At 50.6% G+C, this 21,056-nt stretch overlaps 1 protein-coding gene across 1 annotated transcript in view; it reads left to right on the top strand.

Annotated features, from left to right (window-relative positions):
• NSMF (NMDA receptor synaptonuclear signaling and neuronal migration factor) overlaps window positions 1-21,056 on the top strand; it is a gene marked incomplete at its 5' end in the record, with an annotated part of 35,254 nt that overhangs the window by 8,069 nt on the left and 6,129 nt on the right. Inside the window, 9 exons of the mRNA XM_010150741.1 lie at window positions 1,951-2,430; window positions 6,872-6,947; window positions 9,117-9,122; window positions 9,678-9,746; window positions 13,912-13,964; window positions 15,952-16,041; window positions 17,704-17,825; window positions 19,463-19,546; window positions 20,593-20,626. Of these exons, the coding sequence (XP_010149043.1) occupies window positions 1,951-2,430; window positions 6,872-6,947; window positions 9,117-9,122; window positions 9,678-9,746; window positions 13,912-13,964; window positions 15,952-16,041; window positions 17,704-17,825; window positions 19,463-19,546; window positions 20,593-20,626 (1,014 nt within the window). The remainder of the gene's footprint in view (window positions 1-1,950; window positions 2,431-6,871; window positions 6,948-9,116; window positions 9,123-9,677; window positions 9,747-13,911; window positions 13,965-15,951; window positions 16,042-17,703; window positions 17,826-19,462; window positions 19,547-20,592; window positions 20,627-21,056) is intronic.

Raw genomic sequence — 21,056 nt, 5'->3', positions numbered from 1 at the left:
TGGAGAGGGTCCAAGTTGCTGGAGAACAAATTGGGTGTCCTGCTGCCTCTTGAGGGGTGACAAGAGGTTGGAGAGACTTTGGAGTCTGTGAACAGTTTTGGCATCATACCCTGCAGCTGGTAGGACTCAGTGGACAAGCTATTGATTGGCAGCTGGTGTCCACTTGAATGGCTTGTACTGGTTCTGGCTGTGGTCCTTGTCCATCCAGCTCTCGTGGAGGAGGTGCAGATGTCCGTGCAGGACACCACGGCTGAGCTCGGCCACGGCCTGCCTTTCGTATTTCGCCTGGACAGTGTTGGTGCGGGGCATGGCTCCTCACTGCACCTAGGCATACGCTGTGGACTTGGCATGAATTCTGGAAAGATGGCACCAGCTGTAGATTCAAGAGGTGGAGCTCACGCTTTAGGACTCCTTCTCCTGGGCAGCTCCAGTCACACCGCTGCTGGCTACAGTGTCCGGAGGCTGTGAGGTCTCACTAGGAGACAAGCGAAACGACTCTGAGTTGTGTCAGCCTGGACAGTCCTGACAGTCGCTTCTTGAGCGAGGGGCCAGAGATACAACTTCCTCCAGCGTCATGAGGAGATAAATGTATCTCAAGCAGAAAAATGAGGTAAGGGTGAGACACTGTACCAGTATCAGCTAAATTCAGTTGGGTCTTGGCTGCAAACGGAGTGCGGGGGGAGGCCCCTGGCAATGTGAGCACAATCCAGGATGGGCCTCAGACTCAAAAGCTGAACGTGTATGTCCTCAGCTTGGGAGGGCTCTTTTCAGAGGAGCACAAGAGCACTTCATAGGAAGCAGAACATGGCAGCAGGGAAAGGTCCATGTTGCACACATGTAACATCAGACTTGTCCTGAGATAGATCTCCTGCTTCATCTCTTCATGGCCAGCGACAGGGTAGCCAGGCCTCAGATCCTTGCTGAGTTCTTCCAGATCATGGCTCAGTAGCTAAAGGAAAGATGTTCATTAAATATGTAGTGAAGTAAATGCTTGGGTTTGCTTTCTGCCTCTGTTTAAAATGCTGCTGTCTGTGCTGGACACTAATGATTTTATTTTTTCTGGGGTAGTAGTCACATGAATAATGCATTCCCTGCTGAGCCTTTTTAACAGTCCCCTAGCTGCTTCCCATCTGAAGGGAAGTGCAAGAGGTAATTAACAACCACTTGAAAAAAGGATTAGCAGGTGGGTGGGAGCTACTGTGGGGTTCATGCATGGAATTGCCATGGAAATGCTGAGATTTCCTGGCACTTCATCCAGTGTGTGGGCTCCAAAGATAGTTGCACTCCTGGGCCTCTCTCCTTTCGATCTTCCTACCCTACAAAGGGAGCGGCTGTATTTCCCTTCAGGACAGCTTCCGCAGGCTGTGCTGCCGCCATCTGCACGCGCGATGAGGCCTGCGACCCAGGCCTGCTGCAGAGCGGGACGCTGCGTTGCAGCTGTCGCTGAAGTCTTTTTGCATTTCTTTCATGTCAAACCAATTGACAGAAAATTGTAGGGTAAAAAAACCCAAACCCTGGTTGTTTCACCTTTTCTGCTAATTCTGAAAAGTAGGTACTTGGTGCACGCAACACTCAGTTAGTCACTTCTTAGAGAAGTTGCTGATGGTCCTTGCCCTGCAAACTTTCACCAGCTCAGTCGCCCTTGCATTGCTAAACTCACTGAAGCAGGTGGGACGGTGCCACTGAACAAGGGCTGTTTTGCACATCAGCATTTCCAGGCTGTGTACCAAGATCTGCAACTGCTTCTGGGCAAATCTGAGAGAAATGTGTCTCATTTTAGTCCCAACTCTGGAGTTTTACAAGACTATGGGCACAGGTTCATCTGAAAAGATTCCTGGGGGGACCTGCCATCTCTCTCCCTTCCCCTTTCTGCAGCAGCAACAAAGAACCTCCTGAATTTGTCAGTGTCTGGGTGCTTTGGTTTTAAGGAAAGTGTACCGTTTGTTTCAGATCACCTGCTAGCAGACTCCTATATCGGACAGGAGGACTCCCCTGAGATGCAGCAGGCAGCACAGAACAAGCGCAGGCTCTCCGTCATCTCAGACGGCAAGTTTGAGAGGAGCTTCTCCGAGGAGCAGTCAGAGAAGATGCCAAGCGAGGGACCGAAGCCACGAGTCTACACGATCTCCGGCGAGAGGCCGATGTTGTCAGACCATGAGAACGAAAGTATGGAACTGGTGGTGATGAAGGGAGCTGCCCAAGAGGAATGCCACCATGGCCACCACGTGCACAGTGCCGGTGGCTCTCACGGCGTTAGCAGGCATTGCAAGGGCTGGCCTGGCAGCCGGCAAGGCTCCAAGGAGTGCCCGAACTGCACCCGGCTGGCTGCCCCTTCCCAGCATTCCTTTGACCTGGAGCAGCATCAATCCAGCGAGACTGGGTGGCACAGAAAAAGGCTGGAGAGGATGTATAGTGTCGATCGAGTGTCTGGTAAGTAAGGCTGGGTGCTGGAAGGACAAAAAGGGACTCATCAACACTCACCCCGCATGGAGGTTTTGTTGCCATGTGCCTCGAGCTGGGCCCTGTAGTGTTTCCCCTTTGGCACCTTGCTGGTACCTTGCACTATGTCTGTCGAAAGGGATTGTCAAAGGAAGAGTGTGAAATAAGCTGAGCTCAGTTTGAGTTGTCTCTGCTTCTGGCTTCTAAGCAGGGTGGTTTTCGTGACAGCACATGTAGCTTAGTGAGGGTGCTGTCTGCAGGCTCCCTTCCTGTTGAAGGAAGAATGAGAGAGCAGAGGCAGCGTCAGGGCACCTTCATTTCTGCTCACCCAGGAGACAGTTCAGAGGGGACACTCTCTGCTCTGCCTTATTCTGGGGCTGAGGCAGGTGAGATCTTTGTGAAGGTGCCAGGGTGCTCAGCAGGAGCCTCAGCTCAGCTGTGGTGTTCTGGACTTTGGTGCTTGCCCAAAATGCTCATCTGCGTGGCTGGAAGCAGTTTAGTGGGGTCCCTTATATAGTGCCACCTCATGGACTTTCCATAAATACTAGCAAATAACACAGTATTGGACTTTCTTCCCCTCTCTTTGTCCATTTGCATAATGTTCTTAGGGAATAGGGCTTGTAATTACTCAATTACATTAAAAAATCCCCGATGGTCTTTAAAAACTTAACCATTAATCAAATATATGTCAGAATCTATGTGCTTTGAATTATAAGCTGGTACACAGTCCATCTTTGCCTGTCAGCTCTGTATGTGGCTGGCAAAGAGTCTGACCTAATTTGTCTTGATTTTTCTGTTTTCTGTAAACACGCAGCAGAGCGTCCAGCTGGGAAAGGTCAGGGTTTTCTCCTTAAAATGAAATTGGATATAAGGGCTGTGGAGATCAAACTGTACATCTTTCCTGGGTTCATAGTCTTCTAGTGAATACCATAGTGATATTTACTGCAGGTAAGATCACTGACAGTTTGGGTTCTGGACCATATTTTCATATCTTGATGTTTGAAATTATGCGACTAAATTAATACATGGTCTTAATACTGAAGAATAATTCATATCTTGATGTTTGAAATTATGCGACTAAATTAATACATGGTCTAATACTGAAGAATAATTAAAAAAAAAAACCAAACAAAAACACCTTATCAGACGTGCAGAACACCTACAGTCCCACTAACTCTCGTGCATAGTTTTTAAGCATTGTTCCTCAGTTTGTTCCCTGTGATTTTGGTGCTTCACATCACACACCACATGTGCAAGTTTAGACTTTATTGCTTATGTGCAAGAAGAGGAGTGAGAGGAGTTTTTTCTGTATGAAAACCTTTTCTGGTTTTATGATCATGTGTGTTTTACCTGTTAAAGGATGGCTCTGCATATGATGGTGCAGCCAGAAAGCTTCTGTGAGGAGAGAAAAAAGCCATTCCAGGAAAGGAGATCACAAGCCCAGGAGCTTGGTCTGGTGGAGATCAGGGTGCTGAGTTGAACTGGTTGTGCCTCATGGTGTGTACTGAGTTGAGAAAGTGAAGATTTCCTTTGCTAATGCTGATGGATTCACATTGCAAGCTTTCCTGAGCACATCAAAATTGTACTCTGCACTGTGGGACTGAAGCCGGTTACTTGGTACAGAACCAAAGGAAAGCTCCAGATCACTGACGGAGGAGTTTAACTTCTCGTAGCTGGAGCTAAATGCCTGTGTTTGCTGGAAAACATGTCCTAGCAAGTGCTGCAGAGAGATGCCACATCCCGTTTCTGGGTCTTGGGATGTATAATACGTATTTTCAACTCGGCAGCAGTTTTGATTAGGGCCAGTTATCAACGTGAAATGGAGATTTGCCCTTCTGAAAATATACGGGAGTAGTTAATTAAAGGGGAACTCAGTGGGCAGCGCTGAAGCTGCAGATGCCTCGGTGAGTATTTCGTGTTTTCTGCAAGCAGACAGCAGCTGCCCTGGGTGCCTGTCCCCAGCTCCTGAGTGCTTGCACAGGCAGCGCTGTGCCTCTGGGACCAAATCCCATCATAACGCTGGCATCAGGGAATGAAAGTTTTCTCAGCCTGGTTGCGTTTGTGCTGCAGCCAACCATTGTTACTCAGAGGAAAACTGAGAATTGAATGGCACAACTGTCACAGGTTGCAAGAAGTGTTTCTTGGAATGTCCTTCATGCATGGCTAGCAGAGAAAACAGCAGAGATGAACGGGGGCGAGAGAGCGAGACTGATTTCCCCAGAGGTTCACTTTACAGCGCTGCTTTCTCTGTTTGGATTTACATGACACATTATTGCAGCAAACCAACACTCGTGGCAGTTAGGCCAGATTGGCATAGTTAAATATGGATTTTTATGCTGAGTTTATGATGCCTAACACCATTCCAGAGAAGCGCAAGCTGTTGTCTCCTGTGGTGCTCCCAGCACCTGACGCACACGCATCCGCTCAAGGACAGAGGTACTGAGATGTCCATGCAGCCTGGCAAGCGTCTGGAGATGCCGGTCGTGGTGGTGGTGTTCCTCCAGTCTTATCCCGGCCTGTGGTTCCTTGACTATCCCATCACAGGTGATGGAAACAAGAAAGGAGAACAAGATGTGCTGCCTAGCCAAAAATGAGCATCCTACCCGCTCCTGAAAGCACAATAGCCATACTCATAATTTGAATTTTAATTAGCTGGATGAGCTGTGGAGCTGAGTTGTGCTCCCTAGTCCACAGCTGTGTGCTTCTCTGCTCCTGTTCTACCTCTGGCTGGTGAAGAGGCACCTCTGAAGCATCACAGATGCTTTATTTTCCATGGAGTGCTGTGGGTAGGGAGTGACATCTTTCTTGTGTTGGCTCTTGTCTGTCAGAAAAGGAGGAGGGGCTTCCAGATGACCCAGCCAAAGCCTCATATGGGTGTTGGCTGTTGTTCACAAGCTCAGCTTGGAATCAAAGCTAGTGGCTTAAAATCTGTAAATTGTGTTAAGATGCTGGCAGTCCTTTGAGATGCGTAGTGCCCGAGAAGTCTGTTCAGAGTTGTTGGCTAAAAAGGAATTTGTACAACTTCTCCTCCTTCATTACTTTTGTGGGTTCAAGACTTCAAACAACCAATTTGTTTACAGTCTGAGCTGTTTTGCATTCCTTCTCTATCTGCTTTTTGGAGGAGAGCAGACACGGGAGCTTCATAGTAAGTACTTAGCGTGCTAGAATGCAGTTTTCGTTTAACATACATATTTCCTTAGGGTGCCTTTGTACAAGGCCTGACATAAACAGTTAGCTGAAAGGAGTGTCTCTTACAGCTTTCTGTATGATTTCTTGGAAGCTTTACTTCAAAGGAAGCCTTCCCAGTTGCACTTAGCATTTTTTGCATCTGTAATTGCAGCCACTTTTTGTACATTCAGGGAATAGCAGGATCCATCTGTAATAGATGATGATCTGTAAAAACATTTGGTAAGATACCTGGTCTGTAGTAATCATGTCTGCAGTATGCGTGCAGGGCTTCTTTGGGTTTTGGCCAATGAAAGTGAATTAAAAAAACCCACTCTTGACAATGCCTGAATATTAATGACTCGGGTACCGTAGTTGCTAATGAACTTAAAACTTGAATGAACAAAGCAAGACACGCAATCAGCAAGATGTGGCAAGATATTAAGGAAGGAAGCCCCAAACTGGGAGTGAAGCAAGATGAAAAATCAAGAAGTCCCAAATCCCAGGGATCCAGTCCACTGAGATCTTGCACGTCTTGTGTCAGGGGATTTTAATACACCTCCGATTCCCTGCCTGACCAACTTCAGCCTGACAGTCCTCAGCAGGAGCTGCTTCTTGGTCAGATTCCTCCTGGTCACCACCATCCCACACGCATAATTAGTGACTTGTTTTGCTGCTTGCTTTTTGTGTTAGTGGTCATGACATGAAGGTGATCAAAGAATCACAGACTGGTTTGGGCTGAAGGGATCTTAAAGATCATCCAGTTCCAACCCCCCTGCCTTGGGCAGGGACACCTTCTACTTGAATGATGTGGTATCCTAATGGAACAGAATTAGGAAATAATCCACAGTTGGTTCAGGGAGGGCAGTTTGCAAACACAGGGGACCAGACAAGCACGAAGTTGTCTGCAGATTGTATAGCTGATGTGTGGTTTGACTTCTAAAACCAGAAAACTCAAGAAGGCCAAGTCATCAGGAGCAGATGTTCTGGGGTTTTTTTTCTTCCAATGTCTCTTCTGTAATTCCTGGATTACTCTAATCTTCCACGCTTAGGATAGAGCTTTCATTCTTCATTTAGTAGCCTGATAGAAAGGCTTGGCACAAATTTACAGAACATAGGTGGCAGCGTGCATATACACGAGGAGGATGAGACTCTCCTGTTTGGTACAGGCAGGATGCTGAAGAAAAGTACAAAAAGAGCTTGGGAGGGCTCGCTGTCTGAATGCTGCCTTTGCCCGCTGGGTCTCAGGTTTTGCTCTCTCTTCCAGATGATGTCCCCATACGAACCTGGTTCCCAAAAGAGAACCTCTTCAGTTTCCAAACTGCTACTACAACTATGCAAGCGTAAGTGAAACTACTGCCGTAGCTTTTGTTGTATATCTTAAAGTTGTGGCCCAGTCAAACCTGTGTCTGAGAGCCTGGAGCAACCAGGTTGTATGTTTGGCACCGCAGCCCTGGGGGTGAGGGAGAGACAGGCCTTATCTCTTACTAATTGATTTTTTGCACTTATTAGTTCTCTGTCCTACTACTCCCACTTGTTTGGTTTTACCTTCTTTAACTCCTTGGGCTACCCAGCTCTTCTCTGCTTCCCTTATTTTCCCTGTGACACTCTGCCCTGTCTCTGGCTGTCTCTGCAGAGCGAGGGTCCTGTGGAAGCACCAACTGAGACCCTGCACCACTTGCTTCTGCTGCAGTCACTGCCACGAGGGAATGTTATTCCAGGCTTGCCCTGCATCCAGCACTCCAGAGGAGTGCGTCTCTGTTGGATGAGATATAGTCCTATGGCTTCTGCGCTAGTCTGGTCATTTGAAGAAGGTGTCAGTAAAATCTCTGCAGAGTGTGAGTGGGTCTGAGTTAGGAACAGCTTTCCCCCCCCCACGCTTCATGCAGGTTTAGGTGCCCCTGGTTGCTGTGCACTGGGAGGAGGCAGCTGTCAAAGGACTGAAGAGAGTGAGGGAAGCCACCTTTCAAGAGCATACCCAGCTCGTCAGGAAATGCCATCTTCCTGGTGTCAAATATTTCCTACCTGGCTGGAAAGCTAAGGCAGGTGATGAGGGAAATGAGATACCAGTCTGCCTGCTGAGGCCCTTCTCCAGCCTTGTTGCCTTTTCCAGTGTCCTCCTTCCAATGACTGTGTCACCCTCAGCTCTGCTGCTCTCTATTTCTCCTTACCTAACCTGGTCTCCCCTTTGTAGTCTGTTCTCCTGACATTTCTTCTTTCCCTCATACTTTTCCCTCTCCAAATCCCTAAAAGAGGCTGATTGTTGATGTTGGGATAACCTGGACTGGATCAGACCTGTAAGGACTGATGCAGGGAGGGATGGATCCAGTGTTGGGGAGAGGGGTAGCTGCTGAGATACTGGAAGGGATCTGCATCCCCCAGAAAAACACTTACCTTCATGCCTTCATGCGCTTTCCCTCCAGCCCAGCTGGAGGTGTGACCCACCCTCCCAGCATGGGGAGCAGCACTGGGGAGGCATTGGCCTGGTGCCAGTCTGCAGAATCTGATGGACGGCAGTGGGGTGCTAATCCCACCCTGACAGTGGGAGTGAGGAGCCTCTGCGGGCATCTGCTCTCTCTCTGTTGTCCTAGTGCTGCCCCTCTTACCTGACCTTGTTGTCCCTCCGCCTCCTCTTCAGGGGTCCTGAGTCCGGTGGCACCCTGCCTGGTAAGCACCCGTGGGCACCAGGCTGGCAGGGCCTGTGGGCAGCCTGGGGGCAGTTTGACAGATCCTTGCTCTGCTCTTCAGAAATGCTGGTAGCTGTGAATGGTATTTCACAGTTCTGACCTGACACACTGAACCACAAAGTCAGCACGTTTCCTTTGCCTTCGGGCACACCTTTGCTATCTGAAGTCATCTTTGCTGTGCGCAAGGTTTGACCCAGGATGATGGCCCATGGCAGGGCTTGCAGGTCTTGAAGGCCAAAGCGTGGTTGGTTTGGGGAATGGTGCCCTAAGGATACCCTTGAGGAAGCTCCCTTGGTTGACATAGCTCCATGGTCATGTTTCTGGAGGTTCTGTGCTGCCTCTAGAAATTGCAAGGAAACATCAGGGCACGTCCCGAAGCTGGTTGGGGCAGCTCCCCCAGGTGCCCCTGGTCTCCTGGCCTCTGCTCTAGGGTTTTCAGCCCGCCGTGCTGAAAGGGCCAGAGAGCGTGAGCTGACTGCGCAAGTATTCGTCACTGCGGGAGAAAGTCTCCCTGCTCCAGGAGCCCGGGGTGCTGAGCTCCCCTCGCAGCCTGCTGGGCCACGGTCAGCTGTCAGTTGTACATCTGCATGTTCCCTGGGTCTACACGGAGCTCAATTTGCATCCAAGCCACATGCCTCCCCAGGGAGGATTTAGCTCGGTCAAGTAGGAGTCTCACTACTGAGAAATGTTTAATTTAAAAAGCAATTTCCGTTCACCTAACAAGAAATATTCCTTCTGGAGTGAGAATTCCCTCAGAATGCTGGCCGGGGCTGAGCACTAATGAATTCCTCTTCTCTTTTTTCCTGCGTCTCCTGGAATCTCTAGCATCTCGTAAGTATAATCTTCATTTTTTTATTTCTTTGTCTGTTGGTGTCCTGGATAAACTCTCCTCTCCTCTCCATCGTATTCACTCGTGCTTTCCCTATGCTAGGGCTGTCTGGCAGCTGGCAGGAGGTTAGATGGCTACACGGTAGGCCTACATGGATCACACCACAACCATCCGCATCTTCGAAACTGGGACTACAGTTGCTAGCATGCTTTTGTCCCTCTTGATCCTGGTGTACAGAGGTTTTGTCTGCAGGCTCCTAGGTCCATTCCTAGCAGGGATGATGGCTGCTCGCCCTCATTCTTTGGGCCGTGCTGTGGCCACTCGTGCGTTTGCTTTAGGAGCAACTGCTTGTCCATCCACCTACCCTAGGGAGTGAGGACCTTTGGTTTGGTGAGTCTTCTGCCTGGCCCCTGACTCACACGCAGCCCCGTAAGGGCTGTCTGTCTTCCTTGGTCAGCCTGATCTCTGTTGTCTGGTGAGAGCTTTCCTGTCTGTGTTTGGTGTCCTCTCCAGTTCAAAGCTGTGTAGTTGGTTAATGGCTTAAAATGGTTTCCCAGGGCGTTCAGGGGCTACGCAGAGAGGAAGAGACGGAAACGAGAGAATGATTCTGCAGCTGTTATACAGAGGTAGGGCCTGTTTTCTCCCATAGCCGTAACCTTGCCTGGTGTTGCATGAGCCCTTGGGGCCTCATTAGTGACGCTTGATGATGTTGAACGTGGTTGTCCCTGTCTGTGTTGCTGTTTGTAGGGACACTAGCAGTGGCTGTGTTGGAAATGTGGAGGTGAGTGATGCTGCAGTGCTCAAGATAGCTGATCTCCATCTTCTTAAAGGAACACTGTCAAGTTGCTTTTAAGCTTCCGAATATAAAATACAGGATCTGTGTCTCAGGCAGAAAAATATAATACATATTTAAAAAAATCAAATATGCAATTTCCCCCGCCCTCTCCAAAACATTTGGAATTTGTTTGAGGTTAGCTGAATGTCTAACCAGTGACTTATATGTGCTGTTGCTATGTCTACAAATGCACTTCAAAAATCTGAGACCTAGGCAAAATCGACATCTCTAGTGACCAGAAGTCTATTTCTTTAATCATTTTTTTAAAGAACAGAAAGGAAAGAGCAGGGGATGGGGACCGATTCCTTGTCTGGGTATTGCAGAAGGGCCCTGGTTTCCCTCTGCTGCCTTCACAAGGTGCATCGCTTGGCCTCTGTGGTAACTAGAACTGTTCTGGTTATTTTAAATATGCCAAGGCTCATGTATTTTGGCAGCCTATTAAGAAGGATAACACAGCATTTGTGTCATTGGTTAAAAGCTGCCACGATCACTTCAGCACTGTTCAGTGCAAAGTGGGAGAGAAACATCGGGCTTTCTTCACTGGGAAATTGCCAAGAAGATTTTTTTTTTTTCTTTAGCAACTTAGGGTGGTGAATTTTTTCATCAGTAATGAAGAGAAATAAGAATCAAAATTAACCATGCTGTAAATAAATAGACAGTGTATCTTTAAAAAGAAAGAGATTTCTCAAGATTTGTTAGGGGCAGTCTTTGTTAGAAAATGGCTTGTTCACATGGCTTTCAAATACAGGAGCAGGGGCTGTGTATGTTGGTGATGCCGCGTAGTCAGGATAGAGGATGGAGTCACGTCATCCCTGCGTTGGGCAGCCAGCATGGACACGGAAGGTCTAGGCAGGTTTGTACAGTGGGAGCCCGTCTGCGTTTATCTTGTTGTAAAAGAGAAGAGAGGATAGCAGTGGTGGGTTTTGGCTGTGCAAGCAGAGCCTGGCGAGCTTCAAGGATTGCTGGCAGTTAGTGTTCAGCTGCCTTCTCCAGGGAGTGAGGAGGACCCCAGCCCCACTGCAGCTTTGGGTGCTTGTTGGGCTGCCCTGCATGGCCTCAGGGGTTTTGGCAGGTCAGTTGTTACCGCACAGCCCCTTCAGCGCTTGGCCCGGCGTGTCTGGTGCGTGGGGAGCCCGGGTTGCGTGGCACGGCACGCGGTGGTGATGCCCAGTGGTTTGCTGAGCCTTGTGACTGCTGCCAGGAGGAGCTGGGTAGGAGCACGTGAGAGGTGCTGTCAGGGGTTTTGCAGAGCGCTGTACGGCAGTAGTTCTGTCCTTGACCTCTGTTCGGGTAATGGCAAGGCTTCTCGGCAGAGTGCAAATGAAGCGCTGCAGGTAGAGCTGCAGGGTGTGTGGAGTGGGGCTGCCGTGTCCTGGAGACCCTTGGGTTAGGACACAGATATCATGGAGGTGGTGTAGGGTCGTGCAGACCACCTGGTGAGCTGGAGCCTGTCAGGAGGAGGATTGTTCAGGACAGGCAGTAATAAGGAGATTTTATCACTGTAACTTGAGGGATGCTTGTTGAATTTTGATGGGTGAAGAGATCTTGCTAGTGATCAAATAACACCGGCTTTTCTGGGTGCAATTGCAGGAGCCAGGCAGGAAAGCTGGGCAGGTTAATGTAGCCCCACTGCTCACAGCGCAGTCTGCGTTCCCCCCCAGGGTGCTGTGCCAATCCTTTCCCACTACCGTGCAAGCACAGAGGGGCCTGAGGACCAATACAGCTGCAAAGACCCCTCAGAAGCATCTAGGTGACCCAGGATGCCCACAGTTGAAGGCAGTCCCAGGCTTGCACCTCCTTTCTGAAGTGCTTTTTTTTTTTTCTGGAAGAGATGAGGAGGAAGGAAGAGGTCTTTGGTCCCATTCTCCAAACATTTAGTGCTATGGTTAACCTGGAGCAGCTGGATTCTCCCTGCAGCTGCTCTTGGCAGTATTTAGGAGATGTACCTAGACAGCTGCCCTCAACCCACACTCATGGGAGAGATCAGTCTAGGCAGCTGGGAGCATCACTCTTCCATGGCAAAGACTGCTTTACCCTCCTTCCCCCCAGGCACTGAAGAAGGACAGCTGAGCAGAGAGGAAAACTGAGCATTTAACCGAAAAATGGATTTTACTCCCAAATCCCAAAGGATGTCGCCGTGGTCTTGCCAGTTAATATTGGTGCTCAGTGTCTGGTATGATCTTGTCTCACAAAGGACCATAAAGGTTTTTGTTCTGGTGGGTTACAGTATATGTCTAAGAGCTTTCTGCGTGCCGAACAACCCTGGTTCCCTTAAAATATTGTATTTATTTGGATGTGAATTTAGTGCGCAGTAAGACGTTATCAGTCATCACGCGCCCCAGAAGGCAGTGTGTGTAGAGCCCGTCCAGCATGTGTTAGTGAATTGGTTTAGTTACCTGTCGAAAGGGGCAGTTGCCTGATCCACAGCAGTGAATTGTCACATACCCAAGCAGATCGAAGATAAATCTGTAAAACTACATTAATAGCCCAAGGGCAGCTAGAAATTTGTCATGGAAGAATGTTGCTCCCAGCCTCCCTACCCAGCTGCTAGTTTTCCTTCTTGAGGTGCTGAATTTGGATTCTGATGACAACGTGGGATCCAAGGGCAGAGTGGGGACAGGGCAGAGGGTGGTGTGGGTTCAGTGCTTTCCCATGAGGGCTGTGTTTGTGTTGAGCTCCTTGTGTAGGTGTAGACCTATCTGACTTTTCTCTGGACAACTCCATGTCAGTGCTGGAAGTGTCTTCTAGTCTGATTAGTTTGCTAAAGCATCTGCATGGTTGTAACATGTAACTCATCCCACTAACTTGTGTGAGCACCAGACGGTGTGTCATTTTACCCGTTTCACCAGCAGCAGTCTCTGTTGCCTGATGTCTGCGGTGTGTGTCGGTGGGGCAGAAGGGCATCCAGGAAGGCTCCCATACCCCATGCAGGCTGCTGGTAGGGGCTTACTAACATCCCTGGGGGCCGTGGGGGCAGTGCTGCAGGGTGAAGTCACCCTGACTAAGTCGCGTTCACAGAGGAGTGGCAGTTTTTTGATAGTCCATGTGCTGTTTCTCCCCTGTGTCTCTTCTGGTGTTCTGTTTGATTCCTGTCCTGTTTGCGTCCTGTCCAGGTGAGTGATGAGAGCTAAGGGAAGCAGGCCCCTTGCACTCGGAGGGGCTGGATGAAGAGTCCCTTTGCCATGGTTTCTCAGGAGTGCCATGGTTTCTCAGGACAGTAGTTTTACACAGACCTGACTGTGGGGTGTATCTGCTCCCCAAGGCTTACCCTGTGCTGGACCTTCCTCGGGCACTGTGTACTCCGCAGCCCCGCCGAGCTCTGCCCGCGAGGCGCGGGCAGGGGGTGTGTGGGTCGGCAGGCAGCGGTAGCAGAGGGCAGGCTCAGGACCGTCAGCCTTGCTGAACAGTGTGGGCCGAGAAGGAAGAAGCTGCTTCAGTCTTTCCCAGCTCTTTGCCCGGGAGAGCTGTACAGGACCGGCACGGGTGGGACTCCAGCAGTGCTGTGAACGCGTTTGGGAATGAGCACAGCCCTGAGGACGGTGTGTGCATGCTGCCTAGCAGGGCAGAGCCCGGGAACCCCACTTCCCTGCTTCAACCTGCGTGAAAGGGAGGAGAGAGGGGAGCAGTCACTGCTCTTTAGCAGGAGAGGGCACAGCAGGGGCAGTGGCAGTGTATAGGAGCATGAAAGCAGGCTGGGAAGGGGACTGCCGTGTGGGACTGCCCTTGCTCCGTACCACCAGCCCAGGGAGTTCAGAGGAAACAGCCTCTTGGCAAACATAACCATCCCCAGCACTGAGCAGGTGCAGGCTGGGAGCCTGGTCTCCAGCTTTTGAATGCCCAGAAGGAAATACCCTGTCTTCCCAATTATTTTTTTTCTCCCAGTTTTTCAGTCCTGCTGGGCCCAAGTGTTGCCTTGTATTACCTTTCTCAGAGGTTGTGTTTGGCCTTTCTTTCAGGAATTTTCGGAAGCACCTCCGCATGGTGGGGAGCCGAAGGGTTAAAGCACAAAGTAAGTGAGCACCTGTAAGATGTGGCTGTGAGGAGTTGGGGTTTGTGCCGGTGGGACACGGGGAACCCTATGTTGCATGCAGATGTGAGTAGAAAGGATCTAGCCTTGGGCTGGAGAAAGGATTTCACCTGCTGGTGCCATTTTACCCCACAAAAAAGAATGCCAGGTAGTTGTAAGTCTCCAGGACACACGGATGTCTGCAAGCAGCCTGAAGGTATTTCTGAGGATGCTCTGCCTTGGCCGTGGGAGATCTCCATGGCCTCAGAGTGAGGAGTGGAAGGAGAACTGCAGCATCCTTGTCCCATGTGCCTGTGGGTTTTGGTGGTCATCGGTGTAGACGCTTGAGGAGAAGAGAGCTGAGAGTTCAGCGGGGCGGGCGAGGGCTGCCTGGCCTCTCCTGGGGCTGCGGACCAGCCGTGGCTCCCTGGGGACAGTCGGTGCTTCGTGTGCCACGCAGACTGGCTTTCTCTCTCCTCCTGCCCTGTCCCACAGCCGTCTCCGCAGCAGGACCTGGGGGAAAGTCGCCTGATGGGAGCTGAGAGAACAGTGGAAGGGAAGATGAGGAGGAACAGGGAAAAGATTGGAGCAAGAGTTAAGTAAGGGATTGTTGTGCCTCACTGGGGAAGAAATCACCTCTTAGGCCTGAGAAACAGCAGTTCCCTTTCCCTGAGGAAGACAACACTCTGCCGTAACTTGGCTGGGGCATCGCCCTTATCACTGTGAAATGGGCTGAGAATGGTATAACCGGCTCCGGAGAGCTGAGGATTGCTCCAGAAGAGGAACCAGCTTGTTCTTCCCACCCCCTGACCAGGCATCATATACTGACTGCCTGCAGCAAAGTGAAGCATTCTTGAGTTGAATTTGCATTCTTTCCTCTCCGTTCTGATACGCTGTGGGAAGTGAACAGCAAACAGCGTTGCCCTTTAAAGTGTCTTGATTGGCATCTGAGTTAGCACTGCCTAAATGAGCAGGACTCGCCTCCCCCCAGAGCTGTCTGAAGTTCAGGCATGCCTCTCTGCCTTGGTAACTCTCGGGTCATGTTTTCAAAGCCTTTTTCATGTGCACGATAGCTAAATGCCTGGTTTCAAATGAAAGCTGAGGATGGAGATGACCTGAAGAACTTCCCGTGTGATTTGTCTCCCTGGACACGCAGAGGACAGGCTCTGTCTCGGCTCTTGTAATGCAGATCTGCAGCGAACTCCTGTGCTGCTGACAGGAGGTGCTGTTACTAGATACACTGCAGCAAACTTGCTCTGTCTGCTACCAGAAATAGGTATTCGTGGCTATAAGTGGCTGTTAATCTAGGCATAATGGCTCTCACAGGGGCTTGCCAAGTCCGACACGGTGGTTGGCAGTTCCCAGGAATTTGCCTGCAGTGCAGCCAGCTGGGCCAAGCTCCCTGGATTCCGCTTGGGAAATGCCAGTACAAACAATATCATACCTGTTGGAAAGACAAAAAAAAAAAGCCGGGGGGAGTGCTCACAAGAATGCAGGCAAGCAAAACCGGAAGGATTTCCTCTTTTGTAACAAAATTCAGAAAGCATGAGCGTGCCAGGGGCCACCCCTGTTTGGTCCAGCTCTGATTGGGTTGTCATGAAGGGAGAACTACTGCTTTCTTCTGGTCGTGTACGTGTCGTTAGCTGTTGAGCACATCCTCCTGCAAGGCCTTTGAGTCAGAGCATTTACACTGGGACACTGGAATAGCCTTAATTAAATAGAGGTTTGAGCAGTGTGCGTTTAAGGAGGGACCGTCAAGTGTCCTCCTTTTTCTGTGTTACATACCCGAAACGGCCCTGCTCTTCTGCTGTCTAGAAGACAGACCTTTGTTTGCGGTGTGGAAAGGACTCACATTTGGCAAGTGGAAGAACGAGCTCAGGGGAGTCCGTGATGTGTGGCTTTGGTGGAAATCTACTGGATGTTTTGTTTTGCTGGCAGCAACAGAGGTGGCTTTGGAGTCTGTTAATGTCGTGCTTTGGTTTTATCCTAGCATTTGCCGAACGGCGTGAGAGAAGCTTCAGCAGGTCCTGGAGTGACCCGACTCCCATCAAAGCTGATTCCTTCCATGACTCTCGAGAAAGTGAGTTCTGAGTCCTTTGAGCTTCCTCCTGTGGCCAAACCCTCCAGCTGAGGTGTTGACTGGAGTCCCACTGGAGTAACTCTTCTCTGCCCATTTGTCCCACCTGTGATCCTTTTAGTTTCATGAGATCTGAGCAAGTAACCCTTCAGGTATCAGCACCTGTTCGTCTCTGTGTACCTGTATTTATTTGTAGGGCACAACGCATCTAACCTCATGTTGCTCTGCGGTTGCTCAAGGATACCCTTGATACAGTACAGCTCTCTTCCAGCCCTCTCTTCCCATCATCCCATATTTGCTTGGGATCAAAACAACCTACCTGGAAGCACACCAGTCCAAGGCTACATTCACCACAGTGGGGCTAACCTGCCTGGCGTCTGGTGCAAGAGCCCCTTCCGTGCTCTTTCCTAGGCTAGAATAGCTCTAGAGCCCAGCTGCAGCGCTCCATGAGATGTAGCTTTGATTTCCTGGCCATGCTGGCTGCACAGATGATAGCCTGGGGCAACCTGACCTTCGTTTGGGCTGCCAGGAATTCTTCTGGGAATCCCCAGTAATGTTGTGGTGTTCTGCTTGTGGGGACTGAGATGCTGGTGTGTTAATTTGCAGGAGGAAAGGCCAGCATCTTCCCACTGTCCTTATAAAGGGAACGGCTATTTTACCCAGAGCTTATTGAAAGCCTGTAGGCAAGGGACTTGGTGAATAGGAGTTCACCCATGTTGAAATGGGTTGTATTGCAAATGAATTTCAGTAATGAAGTGAACTGACCTACCAGGTAAGCCTGAGATCCAGCCCTCCTAGCTGTAGAAGACACCGTACCAGGTTGTAGGGGGAGATGTGTGAACGGCCAGGTTCAAAACATGACCCGATTGTTCCTTTGCAGTCTGACTCCTCCCCGCTCCCTCAGCTAACTCAGAGGCGAATGGAAAAGACATGGCACAGACAGGCCCCAGGCACTGCCCAGTGACACTCGGACACCCCAAAAGGCACAAATAGAGGCGTCTCGGTTCTCTTTCCTCAGTCCCGTGCTTCAGGGGACCATCTCTATTTTTAACCTTTAACGGTCAATTATATTCCTTCCAGATGTTTTTTTCCCCAGGAGGCATTGAAGGCCAACAGGTAAGGTCAACTTGGAGCCCAAATTCAAGTATCCTGTTGCAATACTACTGTGTTTGCTACGGCTGTCCTCACGCCCCGGGACTTCTCTGCCAGCATCAGTTTGACCCACAAAGCAGAGTTTCTTTGTAATCACTCAGAAGACATAGTCAGAGCAGTGATTATTACAAGGAGACCAGCTTTGAAGTCTTGGGACTTTTGCTCATCAGCTTGGCAATGTTGAAGTGTAGAGAGTCTGTCTGTGTTCTGTCTCCTCCCGTTTCTGAAATGACAGGGTGACTGTTGTGAATTAGCATTTGAAAGCTAAACTGGTGACTGTGAGAGTGGCGAAGTTATGTGACATGTGGTATGGGGCTCTGTGTTGCACTCTTCATTTGTTCAGTGTTTGTCTGTTTAGAGGTGCCGGCCCCTAAGTGTTGGTGTCTGTCACGCTGGAGGAAAGGAGGGTACAACCCTCGTGGCTTGTGGTACCTCTTGCAAGGCAGCTGCCAGACAGGATCGAGTGGGGAAGGCGAGCTGTTCTGCCTGGTAATGCGCACTGTGTTCTGGCAGGCCATGACCTTCAGGATTCCTGCGGCACTTTGGATGGCGACTTTGACTTGAACTGGGAAGCGGAAAAGGAACTTGAAGCCATGGCATGTGACGGAGAAGACTTTATTCCACCAAAAATAATGGTGAGGGTTTCCTACCTGTATCTACTCAGGCTCTGTCTGTCCTTTCTGAGCCATTAAGTTTAGGATCTTCATGGGAAGAGGACAGTCTTTTGTATGGGCAACTCTTCAGATGTGTTTGAGGGTCGCTCAGAGCCAAGACATGACATGGGATTCAGCGTATGTTATTGCTGGGGATAATGTGTGGAAAGAAAACTGGAAGTGAAAGGACCTGTAGTCCAACCCCAAATCAGCACAGGACTCTCACCAGCACTGAATCAAGTTAGCCTAAGTCTCCATAACCCTGAAATAGAGACCCCAGTCCCCTGTCCCAGCAGCCCCTCCTTCCTGTCGTTACTTGCCGGATTTGCTTTGGAGCCACATGTCATCCCTGGAGATGCTTTCTGCTCTTTTACCATTCTGTGATGCTAGGCTTCCCCGCCTCCCCCTGCTTGGCTCAGCGGGGTTTGGCAGGCAGGACCAGGCTCTGACTTCCCTTCTTTGGCCACAGGTACAAGTACTCAGGCAGGACGGGGTCTCAAGCTTCCAGCTTGCTCTCAGGGCGGCTCATTGCTGGTCCATGCAGCAGTGCTGTGTTTGAAATGTCCTGCTAAGGCTTGGGAAGAGTGAAGGACCTGGAGACAGTCAGCTCTTCTGTGTGTTCCCAGGCTGGCTATGCAGTCTCAGCCCGGAAGCACTGTCAGGGCAGGGCAGTGACCAGGTGAGACCCAAACTCTAGGAGCCCCACATGTGGGTTTCCTCAGCCCTTGTCACCTCCAGCCTGTCTCCCCGGGTGGTGTGCGTGAGCCGTGTCCTGGGCTCTGTCCATCCTGCCTCCTCAGAAACTCCACAGTAGCTCCCCTGCGGCCGAAGTGGCGATGTGCTGCCTGCCAGGGGGAAGGGCTTTGAAGCCAGCCCAAGCTGGAATCCCGGCTGCACGTAGAGACCCACCAGCACCGCTGCCTGCTCCATTCTCAGAGTGATGAGCAGAGGGGTCTGAAATCACAGCACAGCCAAATTGCCCCTATTCCCATAGCCCTTCGGCTTGCGCTGATGGCAGGCCCATCCCTGCGGGCTGGTGTGCTGACGGAGCCAGCTGAAGCTTCAGCCAGAATTGCCAGGCAGCCTGCATCTCCCCAACATCCTACGGCTGTGTGCCTACCTGTGCCTGATGCCGTTTTATCCCTTGCCTGGTTCCCATTCAGGCACGCAGCCATCCCACAGCCAGCTGAGCAGGCCAGTTGGGACACTCCTGCAGCCAGAAGCCCAGGCCCTCACACAGAGCAGGCTGTACAGGAGTGATTCTCACCGGGATACAGCCATTCGTGGTGATGCACAACCTTCCTCATCCTCTGTGCACACCGCTCTCCCCTTTACAACTGGTGTCTCAGGCGCTGGCCTGCGTTTGGGCAGAGCTGCCTGCTCGTTTGTTGGGTCTGGCAAGACTGTGACGCTGTGGGGTGCTTGGCAGGCCTGGGGATGCTTTGGTGGACTGAAGGCTTGGAGGACCTTTCACAGGGATGGAGGTAGCTGGATTAGCTGCTAGTTCGGGTGACACCTGAGAGCAGCTGAGCAGCACACTGTTAACATGGCCTTTGTGCTTTTGTGCAGGATCTACTGCCTTCTCCTCATCCTCTTGCACTTCTTTTTCCCTCTTCCAGCTCATTTCTTCCAAGGTGCCCAAAGCAGAGTATGTCCCGACAATTATCCGCAGGGACGATCCCTCTATCATCCCCATTCTCTATGTAAGTATATCGCTTCTGCTGCGTCCGGGTGTGTGGGAACAGGCTTCATACACAGAACTCTTTTTTTGGTCCTTATTCCTAGTTTCTGTTATGATGAGTCTGAAACACCGATGTGATTTGGAAAAGCTGTCAGGAAGGGGCTGGGGGTGTGCTGAACCCAGATTTGGGATCTGGGGTAGCTTAGTAGTGGCTCAGGTGTAGGTGGAAGAGTGAGGTGGAGTGAAAACTGCACGTGTGGGCTGCCAGACTATGCAGATACAGCCGGGCAGCATGGGAAGGTTAGCAAGGGAAGGCAGGGCAGACCTGAGCACACAAGCAGAGCTGCGTGTTGCCAGGCTTAGGGCTCCTCCTTACCCTTCATCTGAGGACGAGCAGACCTCAGAGCTCTGCAGTGGACCGTGAAGCTCATCACCTACGTACAGTGGTCATCCTGGTCAGTCATTAATTTAACCTTGATTTTCCTCTAGCAGTCTGGCCTGAGCAGGCATCTTGGGTTTCTCTCTCCTAATCACTTTATGTTCACTTAATTTGAAAGGGAAGAGTTGGACTGACAGCCCAGAAATCTGTCTCCGTGTGCAGCAGGCGGTGGTGCTGGGGGGTGTAGCTTTGCTGCCTCTCCCTTTGAGAGTTGTGCGGTTGTCCTGGTGACCCTGGACAAGCTCAGGGAGTGTGGCTGCTTGTTAGCCAGCCTGGACACACATAAAGCCAGAGGCTGGCTACAAAACGTGGGCCGAGAGGCAAATCCACATTGCTGATGCTGCCTGCGTCTGGTGGATGGTACGTGCTTTGGACTAGGCTGCGGGATTCATCCTCAAGCCTTTGGATGGACTCGGTCTTTGTGGACCACCCAGTCTTCAGCTTCTTTGAGATGTGGTTTTGGGTGACAATTACTGTGATGCACCCAGAAGCCATCAGTTGGTATAACTGTGCTCTTAGAGCGTGTGTCTGCATGGGGATGGGATTGTGTGCAATAGTAGAGACTTACTAATGTTATGGGAGCTGGTGTACTGACAGCAAACCCTCGTGTCTTCTCTCTTGGTTTCCAGGACCACGAACATGCCACCTTTGATGACATCCTAGGTACGTCAGTGTTTTCCTTTCCGTAACTCCTGCTGGTGGCAGATGTAACCGATCAATATGTTAGTGTCACTCCACTGCCCTGTGCCTCAGCTGCCACTCATAAGGGTGTCTTACCATCCCAGTGACACCTGACAGTCACTCAGCTGCTGTTGGGTGTGCTGCAGCAACAAAAATTCACTTCTACATGAATTTTTCTAAAAATTCATTTTCCATGCCAAGCTCCTGGTTTACAGCAGGGAAGCTGAGGCACAGGGCAGCACTGTGCGTTGTACCCTTGTAGGTGAGTAGGAGCAGTGACAGAGGGTCAGGGCAGCCTGGTCTGGTGCTGTGGCCACTCAGAACAGGGTCTGCTGCGGCACCGAACCTTCTCTGCCCTGTCAAAGCTGGGTTTTCCCGCTTTCCACAGCATGAAAGCAAAGGAATTGCTTCG

The sequence above is a fragment of the Eurypyga helias genome, unplaced genomic scaffold, assembly GCF_000690775.1.
Source record: "Eurypyga helias isolate BGI_N326 unplaced genomic scaffold, ASM69077v1 scaffold29824, whole genome shotgun sequence".
Lineage (NCBI taxonomy): Eukaryota > Metazoa > Chordata > Aves > Eurypygiformes > Eurypygidae > Eurypyga > Eurypyga helias.
The sequence above is the reverse complement of the archived record's forward strand: the minus strand, read 5'-3'. Positions and strand labels throughout refer to the sequence as shown.